At 37.4% G+C, this 11998-nt stretch overlaps 1 protein-coding gene across 1 annotated transcript; it reads left to right on the plus strand.

Annotated features, from left to right (window-relative positions):
• The first annotated feature begins 523 nt into the window (after positions 1–523).
• Positions 524–3707, plus strand: LOC104587687 (putative methyltransferase At1g29790). Its single transcript, XM_010245394.3, has 3 exons — positions 524–746; positions 1150–2342; positions 3244–3707. Exon 2 carries the CDS (start codon positions 1205–1207, stop codon positions 2327–2329), a length of 1125 nt encoding a protein of 374 aa, XP_010243696.1. The 5' UTR covers positions 524–746; positions 1150–1204; the 3' UTR covers positions 2330–2342; positions 3244–3707.
• The last annotated feature ends 8291 nt before the right edge of the window (positions 3708–11998 follow it).

Consider the following 11998-nt stretch of genomic DNA (forward strand, 5'->3'; position numbering starts at 1 on the left):
CAAGAAGAATAGACTACAAAAAAGGGAGGGGAGAAAATCTCTTGTCCCATCGGGGCTAGATGATGAAATTCTTTTGCTCGATGATGAAATTTTTTCATGGCATCGAAAGGTGAAAGAGGAGAAAAGAGAAAGAAGAAGATGAATAGTATTTTTACCTTTTTATATTTTTTAAAAGAAATTATCCTGTTCTAAAAGTTATTTTACCCTAATCAGCTATAAAAGAAGCTGTGCAAATCTTGATTCACAATCTTAGAGTGGGGCCCGTGGGGGTTAGTGGGGAGTTGCATACTCTCGTTGCTTACTAGAATTCCGCAAAGAAAATGGTTTGATTACGAATTCCTCGTCTCTGAAACCTGGTTTTGCCACTTGTCAACCAATAATTTGATCCAATCCAACGGTTTGGAATATTTTATCAGAGATATTGATACGACAGATCAAAGCCCCAGAGCCACGATTCTAATTAAAAAGATTCCAATCCAACGTGTTACTTTCAATATATAGAATCTATTCATTAGACTCTCACTATTACGTATCACCTCCCAACTCCCAAATCTCCCCAGACCGAACTTCTCTCTCTTTCCACTCGCTTCCCTGTCTGTAAAGCGTAAACCCTCTCTCTCTCTCTCACGGTCCAGTGTCGAGGCTTCTTCACATTACATCTCTCTCAGGGGAGATAAGCTCATGGGCAGCCTTAAAGGCTTTCTTTCTCTGCATTAATCGATCCCTGTTCGTGAGGAAAAGTCACGGTAAGTGTTCTTTTGGTTTCTTGAATGTGAACGCTCCAAGTCTGCTTCTTTAAACTTTTAGCTTCATGGTTTTCTCTCTTTTATTCTTTCGCTTTTTCCCTTTCCGGAAATGGGTCTTTTGCTATCCTACATGATCTTCAATTTTCATTGGAGCTTGAGATCTGCGAGCTAAAATCTTTCTCTGGGCTTTGTTTCCTATTGAAATGATATAATGTGAGATCTTTGTGGCATAGTATTAACACATTCGAGTCGGTGATTCTCATCCTTCCTTTCTCTTTTCTTTAATATTGACCGATAGGTTTAGATCTCTACTTGCATGCTGATTGCTGAATTTGTTGAAGGAAAATTGCTTTAGAACTGTAGTTCCTCTTTCTGATAGAATTCAGTTTTCTACATTCATTAGGTTCCCAGGCATAGGAAAGAAAGAGAGCAACATAAAGAAAAGGGAGGAAACAGAAATGGGCTTAGGGATGGGACTGAACATGCTTCTCCTTCTGGCCATGGTGGCGACGAATATCCTCTCTCTATACCACCTCTCTTCATCCCTCCAGAGCAAACCTGCAGCTCCTCCCCCAGTCCCAGATCACCTACTTCACCAACTCAACACAATCAGAGCCACCATTAACCACCTCACCCGCCTGCGCTCCACTAGCGCCACTTCCACTGCCGCCAGCACTACAAAAGCCCCAGTCCCCTCGGATCTCCTCCTCTATGCACACATCTCTCCCATTGCCTCTGCCTGCCGTGACAACCCTGATCTTCTCCATCGTTACATGAACTACACCCCGTTCTCCCTCTGCCCAGATGACACTGATCTCTCTGAGGCTCTAATCCTCCGAGGTTGTCATCCCCTTCCTCGTCGCCGCTGCTTCTCTCGCACCTCTGCAAAAATCCCTTCCTCTCTTACCTCCAACCCCTTCCCTCCTGCCCTCCCTGACTATGCTTTGCTCTGGTCCCACTACTCTTGCAAGAGCTTTGCTTGTCTCAACCGCTTCAACGACGATCTCGGTTTTGATATGAAACTTGAATCCACCAAATTCTTGACAACCAAATCCGATCTTGATCTTACCATTCCCCAATTAGTCCAGATTGCCAAGAGTTCTTCATCGGTCCTCCGCCTCGCACTTGATGTTGGAGCTGGAACTGGGACTTTTGCGGCAAGAATGAAGCTCCATAATATCACTGTTCTGTCCACAACCATGAACCTGGGTGCCCCATATAGTGAAGTGACTGCATTGAGAGGGCTCATTCCATTGCATGTTCCATTGCAACAGAGATTTCCAATATTTGATGGGGTTGTTGATCTTGTCCGATGTGGGCATGCTGTTAATCGTTGGATCCCAATCACATCAATGGAATTCTTATTCTATGATGTGGACAGGGTTCTGAGAGGTGGAGGGTACATTTGGTTGGATCATTTCTTCAGCAAAGGAATTGATCTTGAGAAGGTTTATGCTCCATTGATTGGGAAGTTGGGTTACAAAAAAGTGAAGTGGGCAATAGGGAATAAAACAGATGCCAGTGGACTGAAGAATGGAGAGGTCTATTTGACTGCTCTTCTGCAGAAGCCTTTATCAAGGTGAAACTAAGATACAGGTATGTATCCTTTCTTTGGTATTAATTATCCATGTTGTTTGTATTCCAGTTCAATAAGGGTGGAAAGAAATTTTCTGCATGAAAATCATGTTTCATCATTTAATTTCATAATTGAGTTCCATATATACAATTTGGATTGAAGAGAAGATTAGTTATTGTCTTTGCTTCTGATGAAACAAAAGACAGGCAGCTTTAGGAGACATGTTTTTGTTTGCTTCTTAAATGCATTGTTCGATCTCTTGAAAAGCAGACCAGTACACAAGTTTCCCCTGCCAATGCGGGGTCTGGGGAGGGACAGATGTACACAGCCTTATTCCTAGCACATACACAGAGGCTATTTCCAAGATTCAAACCCTGGTCACCCAGGTCACAATGGAGCAACCCAACTGTTGTGCCAAGGCCCACCGCTCACCCTCAATCTCTTGAAAAGCACTTAATCTGAAAATGATAATGGAAATGCTTCTGGGAAAACTTTGTGGCAGATAGTTTGGCAAAGCAGGGGACATTCAGGGAAAACTTTTTATTTGGGCTGTACTGTAATTCTTGATGTTGTTTGGGGTCAACACTCTTTGTCTGAATGGTTGACAGTGTAAGATGTTTATTTGATATCCTTAATGAAAGTTACCATTTCCAATAAAAAAAAAATAATAATGGAAATGCTTTGGCCAAGTTATGGATTCACTGTTGCATCCACAACCATGAATGTATTGACCTTTGATGCTGGGATTTGTATGAAGGATATTTCTTTTAATACTTAGGTGACCTCTTTTAATAGTTTGAAGCTTCTTACTCATTATCAGATCTTAAATTGGCTTTGACATCTTTGATTCCAATTCTCAATTTGCATGGCTCCACAGTGTCTTGGAACAACTTGTGCTAATTGAGTTCTCCAATATTGCAGGTGATGTGTAACAAAAGTGGAGGGGCGAATATCCTCTGGGCTTTTTTACAGGCCACATTCATCAATAGGACATCTGTTTCTGATATTTCAAATGAAAAGGTACATGTTGAGCCAGTTGAATATGCTCCATCAAACTTCGAGCACATTCCTATACTTGGGTTGCGCAAGAAACTTTTCCACACAAGTCAGGCATTACCAAGCCACCATTCTTTATTAGTCTTCTTCTGATGGAATAACACTAATTTGAGTTACCGATGTCGAGTTCTGTGGGAGAACACCCTTCAAGTGAATGATAAGATCCCTGTATTCTTCAATGTATTGTATCACTGTTGTAAGTCTGCCTTCTTTTCTTGTTGATAGTTTATTTAAACCAAGGTTATGTCTTCATTATAAGTTTATATTGAGAACTGTTGCCTACCATGTTCAATTATGTTCAATTAAAGATATTTGATCTTAACTACAAATATGTATATCTTACATATTTTTATGACGATTAATGTAACTGGTAACAGAGAGGACATTTTGGCAACGGGGGACCATCCCTAGATCTGAAATTGCAATTATGTTGATGTAGTGATGTCAACGGTTGGACCAACTGGATTCAGATTGGAAACTCGGTTCAAATTGGAATATTTTAAGCTGTTGTCAATATCAACAAAATTGACTTTCAAAACCCTTGAACCTTAAAAATTGTTGATATCAAGCTCAACTCTACTAGTAAACATATGCTAATTATATGTAAACAGTCTCAAAGAGGATCCATTGTTGATATCAACCAAGACACGGGATATATTTTGAGATCCAAATCTGGCTAGTTGGATCAGTTTTTGGATTACTTTTGTTGACAGCTCTAATTGCTGCTTGTTTTCATGTTCCTTGAAATTGAAGCATGATCCTATTTAGTGGAACAAGAATAAACGCAAGTAAAAAATTCAGCAAATTCTATGGTGCATCCACTGCAGCAGAAGATGTGGTGGGTTGGCCCGTTGTGACAAAAAAGAAAAAGGTCATCTGACCGATTCCTGGTTTTTCTGGTCCGACCGTTGAGTCTGGTCCAGTTTTGAAAACCATGGGGATATGTCTCATTCCAGAACGAGCTAGCTGGTTCTAGAACACAAAATATTGTGCCAGCCCAGCCACACCAATGTCTCATGTTCTAAAATGTGCCACTCCTTTATGTCATTTTTAATACCCTACCTCTCACTCCCTATTAATTGTGCCACTTATTATTGACCTTTGTAAGCTTTTGTTATTTGATTTATTTTTTATTAAATGTATTGAGATTATAATTTTTATATATATTAATAATTAAACAGTCTTTTATGTATTAGATTTATTCATATTATTTTATACATATTGGATTAATTTAAATTATTTTTATTGCTTTTAATAAATTTTTAATATTTTTTTTACATTTACTTTTATTATTTTTAATTATTTTATGATGCTTTATTTGTATACATTAATTTAAAACTTCTTTTGATTAATTGCAAAATGTAACTCATATACATTGAAAATATGTGTTGATACATGATCAATGGGATTGGTATCAATTTATGTTATATATGTGTCATAAATTAACATATTCTATTAAGAACACAGTACAACATATCATTTGTTGTGTCTCATCCCAGAATACATCACACTTTAGCCTACAAAATGCCTGGTGAGTTCTGTAATATAGTGCATTCTAAGATGAATCACACCTTTTCCCACCAGAAAACAGAACAAGCCCTTATTAGACAACAAAGACTCGTTAAACTCTAAATCATCCCAAAATTTGCTTTGTTGTGCATGTGGATATATTGAACACACTAACTTCCACCTGCTGCAGATTGAATAGCATTCATCAATAATACATTTTATACTCCAAAGAAGAACATCCTGACCCTTTAGACAGTAAATAACAAGCTTCTTCAACTCTGCTTTAGCTGTTCAGCAGGGTGTGGAACCAATGATAAGGTTTCATGTCCATTGGGCCTACATCTTTAACAGTGGGGCCCATGAATTTATTACTGGTGTGGAGCCTCATCATTGGTTCCACAACTCACTGAACAGCTAAAGCATTCGGCTAATCAGAATTCTTCAAAAGCTTCCCACAGAACAATAGCCAACAGATCTATTACACACTTTGAGAATGTGACCCCATTCATCTCTAACAATACACCCAATGGCTTATGACCCATCAGATTTACTTGAAGCATCAAAATTCATTTTGATAACATGTCTGCCCTGAATCGGTCCTGTAGTTTAAGCACCAAGATGGAGAATGTTGAGTGACCAAAATTGCTCTTAAGGCTCAGTTTGGAAGGAGTGCAAATACAAATGTATAGAGTACAAATACATACAAAATAATACAAAATACAAGGTTTTACGCTCTACTTATTTGTATTTGTACTCCTTTCAAATGGAGCCAAAGGCTCAATTTGGAAAAAGTATAAATACAAATATGTACAGTACAAATACATAAGAAATAATACAAAATATAAGATTTTGCACTTTACATATTTGCATTTGTACACATTTCAAATTGAGCATCCCAATTTCCAAATGCAATGGAAAGCATAGTGGCACTCATTTCAGATCTCTCCTGCATTTGTTATTTTTATAGCGGATCATCCCATTTTATACTAGTAATAACACTCCTAGAAGAAAAGGCAAACACAATGAACCAACTAACAGAGAGGTTTTTTTTTATGCTGATTCTTTCATTCTTTCTCATCGTTCAGATAGATTTCTTGCATTTTCTACCATATAAAAAGCACATTCATTTTTTTTTTTTTGATAATACAGACACGCCCCCATATATCACAAAAATAAATGTAACTTAAAGCCCAAGAAAGGTTGGAAGCATCAAGAACCAGGTTGAAAGAAGCCGCATGAGTCATCCAATCTGCTGCTTGTTTTGCTTCGCAATAGTTAATAGCAGCAACTACGATCCAGAAGAGCATTCACCTGCAAACACTCTTCAATAATTATCATGGCGGATCCAGTCTTGTTAATGCAATCAATGACGATCTTCGAATCACCCTCAATGATAACTTTGAAGCCTCTGAAATTCAAAGCATCGTCTGGATATAAAATGGGTGATAGAAATAGATCCATTTGACATTCTCCTACATTTGATCCATCGTTACATGGAAGTTTCGGGGATTTCATGTACTATTTCTTATGACTTGTTCATTTCATGTTCATAATCAATCACGATTTTTCCCCAATTTATTTTTCCCTTATTGACTCAACTCAACTCTACCAACTGACCATAAAACCAATTATAGCCCTATTAGCCATCCTGCTCTGTTAGACTGTTCGAATGTTTCAACTTATAATATCCACATCCTTTTTTTAAGATTTGTTATTTACGATTGTTTTTTCCTTTGTAGTTGCCACGTGAACTGGTTAGCAACTTAGCCCTTCTTTTTCTTGGTCTCAAGGGCTCGATCCTAGTTGTTCATTGATACAAATTCTGGGCTAAAACTGCTCTTATGTAGGGCCATAAATACTGATTCAGTGGTTCCCTTCTCTCCAATGGGTCAAACCTGGTGGAGAATCATTGGAGCCATTGGTTGTATGAGTTAGATTCTTTTATTTCTGTTGAGGAAAACATCAAGAAAACAGATTCGAATGGTACCCAAACTGAAATTAAAATAGAGATAAAGAGAAACAAGCACAAAGAATATACATAAATTTACATGGTTCAAGTTATAGCTTGCGTCCACGGGTGAAGGAGGAATAAAAATTCACTATGAAGTTTGTAATGGAGAAGAAATGCAGAGTTGTACCCTCACGGAAAAATCCTAAGCCCCAAAATACACCCAATGTGTCACTTGTCCCTCACAAGACTCAAACTCAGTGTATAAGAGAAAAAACCCTCGAAATACATAACTCTTTGTTTCGATTTGGACCTATAAGATGGATATGGGTTGGGTCCATACCGCCGCAGGGGTCCAGACCCCACACCCGCAATGGTGATTTGTGGTGGGCTACGGGCCCTATGCATCTACCACAAACCACTTTGAAAATTTGCCTTTGGGTTTTTCTCAAATTAATTTGGAATGGATTCATGAAGAGGGTCACCACAAAGAATTTAAGGCACAAACATAACAACTTCAAGTATGTTTAGCGTAGGAAGTTTGAGATCCTTTGTGAAGATCGGAAAAGCACCAAGTAGTTTTTACTCTAAGTGGAGGTGCGGCCACCTTAAAATTTTATTAAAATAATATCACTATAAATAAAATTATATAAGGGAGGACGTAGCCCACCTTGCCACAAACTCGAAAACATCAATCTCTCAAAATAATCTATAGACCCCATAGGCCCCGTTCGCTTTTCGGTAAGCTATATTACCTGGGTAAGGTTTTCTTGGGAAACACATACCCGGGTAAGTGCATTTACCCATGTTCTTTAATTTTTCATGTAAATAAGGTAATGACCATTTTAGCCATAAAAATCCATTATTAAAAGGGGCATTTTTGTCCCATTCAAGTGTTGACAACTTCCCCCTAGGTGGGAAAGTTATTTACCCACCTAGGAGATGGGTATCACTTACCTGGAAAATAAACTTTTTTGGGTTTCCACATAAATCTGAAAAAAAAACACGAGATTCTTGGTCAATGGGAACCAAAATCCCATTGATCAACTTTCCCCCTCTCAAAAGCCAAAAAAAGAACACCCCCATAAATACAAATTAAAATATAAAAATCAACCAATTCTAAGCCTCGGAAGAAAAAGAAGATCATCAAAAGACATAATTGAATAGAAACGTGGAAGAGTCTCTACGATCAAAACAACTATCTATAAAAGTATCACAAGTGATATCAACTAAGACGTGATTCATTCCACACCTTCGAGGCTAGTGTTCCATAGATGAAGATGATCTATTATAGTTTCAACTGATGACCTAGCACAACAATTACAAGTAGAAACAATTGGAATGCCTAGCTAGTGAATGCTTCCATCCGTTTTGGGACGTCTCCTCTCTTAAAATTTTCCATATAAGAAAAGCAAATTTTGGAGGTATTTGACTATTCCAGACTAGCTTATGCTAATTAAATCTAATTGCAAGTGAAGTCTCCATTAGAGGTGTGTCGCCACATTTGAAGGTCAAGACCTTCCCTCAAAGATATTTGTTGAAAGATTATCAACTCTTTAATGTCAGACAAGAGGTTGTCTCCCTATTTTCTTCCAGTTCCAGATACCCCTATCGTCCAAAATGTCCTTCACCTAAATCGTGGGGACAGTTACATTTGGTTTAAAGGAAAAGGTAAGGAAAGGAAGGGAAAGATAGGGAAACCAATTCAAAGTTTGTAAAGGTTTCCCTACCTTTTCCTTCCTTTCCCTACATTTTCCTTCAAACCAAACGTAGCCATAGGGAACAGGGCCTTCTCTAATATGCCAAGTTGAATTAGCCATGAGGGTATTCATGAGTTCAACATTTCTGCGTCAAGTTGAAGAGCCTTTATAATATTTGAAGTGATTTTCCGCATGAATTCATCAGACATATATTGTTGGGATTTCCCTTTGTGAATAAGATCACCTAGCTACTTGCAAGGTAAGGATTGTGTTCCAAAACCAAGCGTAACCTAGAGCATTTTCAATCTAGTAGCTAGGGGAGACCTTTATAGATGTGTAAAAGCAACTTTTCCTTTTATTAATGCATTGTCAAAACAACCTCATACACCTCTAGGAATTCCGTCAACCTTCGGATTGCAGCACGAGATGCATTGCTAAAGATAATTGTGTCATCGACATGTAGATAACCCATGACTAAGAACTTCCTCGACAATTATAAATAGGTAGGGGGAAAGAGGATCACCTTGTCGGAGTCTCCTCGAGGACTTGAAGTAGCCATAAATGCATCCCTTCACTTTCAAAGATAACCAACAATTACACACAACCTTGTGAATAAGAGACATCCAAACAATAGAGAAACCAAATGTTTTAAGGACAGTAAAGAGAAAGCCCCAATCTAATTTGTCATATGCTTTTAGCATGTCAAGCTTAATTACAACATTATGGCCTCTCACCTTCTTGTCAATTTCCTATACTAGTTCTTGCACCAGGTTTATATTATCCATAATATTTCGGCCTTTGATAAAAGCCTATTGTGGAGAAATAATTTTATGCATAACACAAGCTAATCTGTCAACAAGAGCCCTTGATATAATTTTATAAGAGAAGTTGCATACACTACTAGGCCGGTAATCCAAAAATGACAAAGATTCTAACCAAGGTTCTAAATATTGATACGCCTGATACGTTGGTAGGAACGTATCAGGCAGTATCGGTACTATTTTTTTTATTTTTTTAACTTTTTTTTAAATCCGGTTCAGGGGCGGTTTAAGGCTCTTCCACCCCCTGATACGATATGTATCAGCCGATACGGGCCGAAGCCCTTGATATAATTTTATAAGAGAAGTTGCATACACTACTAGGCCGGTAATCCAAAAATGACAAAGATTCTAACCAAGGTTCTAAATATTGATACGCCTGATACGTTGGTAGGAACGTATCGGGCAGTATCGGTACTATTTTTTTTATTTTTTTAACTTTTTTTTAAATCCGGTTCAGGGGCGGTTTAAGGCTCTTCCACCCCCTGATACGATATGTATCAGCCGATACGGGCCGATATGTAATGATTTGTTGAACCTTGATTCTAACCTTTTGGCACAAGAGAGATGTAAGCCAAAGTGAAACTAAGAGGAAGATCACCCCTAGAAAAAAAAAATCCTAGATTGCATCGACAATATCCTCCCTCGCAATGTCTCAACAGTGGGTGTAGAAATATCCAGTGAACCCGTTTGTTCCCAACGCACTATCTTTAAAAAGTGAAAAGACTGCATTTCTAATTTCCTCAACTGAGGGGATAGTCACCACATTCTCATTATCAATAGAAGATATCACTACCTAATATCAAGCAAGCTAGTGTCCACTCTGCACAGTTCAACCAAGAGAATTCTATCAAAAAATTTGATACCCTCATTTTGACAGTGTGGAATAACATTTCTATTTGCTTTAATTGTAGCATGGAAAAACTTCTGTTCATGTTCTTGTTTTCCTCTAAAAGCCACTGCACCCTGGATTTTTGCCTCCAATATGTTTCCTCCTGTAGAAGTCAATGTGCAAATTCTACTTGGCATTACAAAGCTCAACATAGGGGTGTCAATTGGACTAGATTTGGTCCAATCCGATCCAGTCCAATGTGAATCCATTATAAATGGACTAGGTCCAATCCAATCCAATCCAATGAATGTTTTGGACCAGTCCAATTCAATGTCTGGACCATCCAATCTGTTCAAATTCATCTTGATTTAGATTGATTTCAACCCAAACCTGGTCTATTGACACATATATTCTTATCTTATATCAATGGACCAGATATTGGCTTAATCCAACCCAATCCAATATAAATTTGTTACGGACAATCCAATCCAATAAATATTTTAGACCGGATTAGTTCAATCCAATATATCTTATTGGTCCATCCAATCCATCCAAACTGATTTTGGACTGGACGGGGTCCAATCCAAAACCGATCCATTGACACCCTTAGCTCAACATGCGACCATCTTCAGTATTCAGTTGGGAGTTCTCAAATCATGAAGACCAACAGAAAATACAAAGTTCTGAAACTCCCTGCATTGGGTTGGATACCCCCAAGCTTTTGCTCTTCACTGAAAATAGCATTAAAATCTCCCCGAAGAAAACAAGGAATATCAAAATTATTCAAAGCTTTTGAAAGTAAGTGCCAGAGAAGTCTTCTATCCAGTACCGAACATCTCACATGTATAGAAAAAAAGGATAAGCTATCATTAGTGCCAAAGAATAGCAATACGAAATTTATCAAAATTATTAGCCACAAATCCTCCAAAGTTAAGTCCTTTAGTAAAAGAGTACATTTGAGACACTGGAATTTTGGGCTCAGTTAGGTCTACCACACCAACATTATGAGAATTTTTCAACTTTTTCAATCTACAAACCATGGGATTGTTCTCAGTTCCTTGCATTCTAGAATAAAATATTCATAAATTAAAGAGAGGTAAAAGGCATACCTAGACCCCCCTCGGGATCCAAAGCTTGATAATTGCTAGTCTGGACTTTATTCAATGAGCATAATCTAGCCGTAATAGAGACTGGAAAGATTTCAAATCATTGATGGAAATAACCACTTTACATTTCTTGTTCTCGGATTAGGTGCCTCTAGCATCTACATCTATCAAAACTAACATTATCCTTGTTACAAACAACCATCAAGTCATCCTTAGAGACTAGAATGTGCAAGACTAGGGTTGTAATCGGATTGGACTTGGATCGGGTGTAATAAAATTCGCATCCGGTCCAATTACTAAGAATTCAAATCTAATCTGAAATCCGATCAGATTTTAAAAACTCAGATTTGAATTCGAATCCTAATAGACTCATATCAGATTCGGGTTTAATCCGATTCCATTATAAATTTTCTAAAATACCAGAAAATTTGAAAATTATTTATTTTTCAACTTTTATATATAATAAATTAATATAAATATAAAATACTAATTTATTATATATTCAAATCTATATATAATATAATATATAGAATATATTTTTATAATTTTAAACATAATTATATAAAATATATATATTTAAATTATTAAATATTATAATATAATTGAATTCAGATTTTAATTGGACCTGATGGGGTGAAATCCGAATCCGATCCGATTATTAATCAGATGTAGATTGTAACATCTAAATCCGAGATAATCAGGTCAGG

Source organism: Nelumbo nucifera, chromosome 3 (genome assembly GCF_055504915.1).
Source record: "Nelumbo nucifera cultivar China Antique chromosome 3, China Antique-T2T, whole genome shotgun sequence".
Classification (NCBI taxonomy): domain Eukaryota; kingdom Viridiplantae; phylum Streptophyta; class Magnoliopsida; order Proteales; family Nelumbonaceae; genus Nelumbo; species Nelumbo nucifera.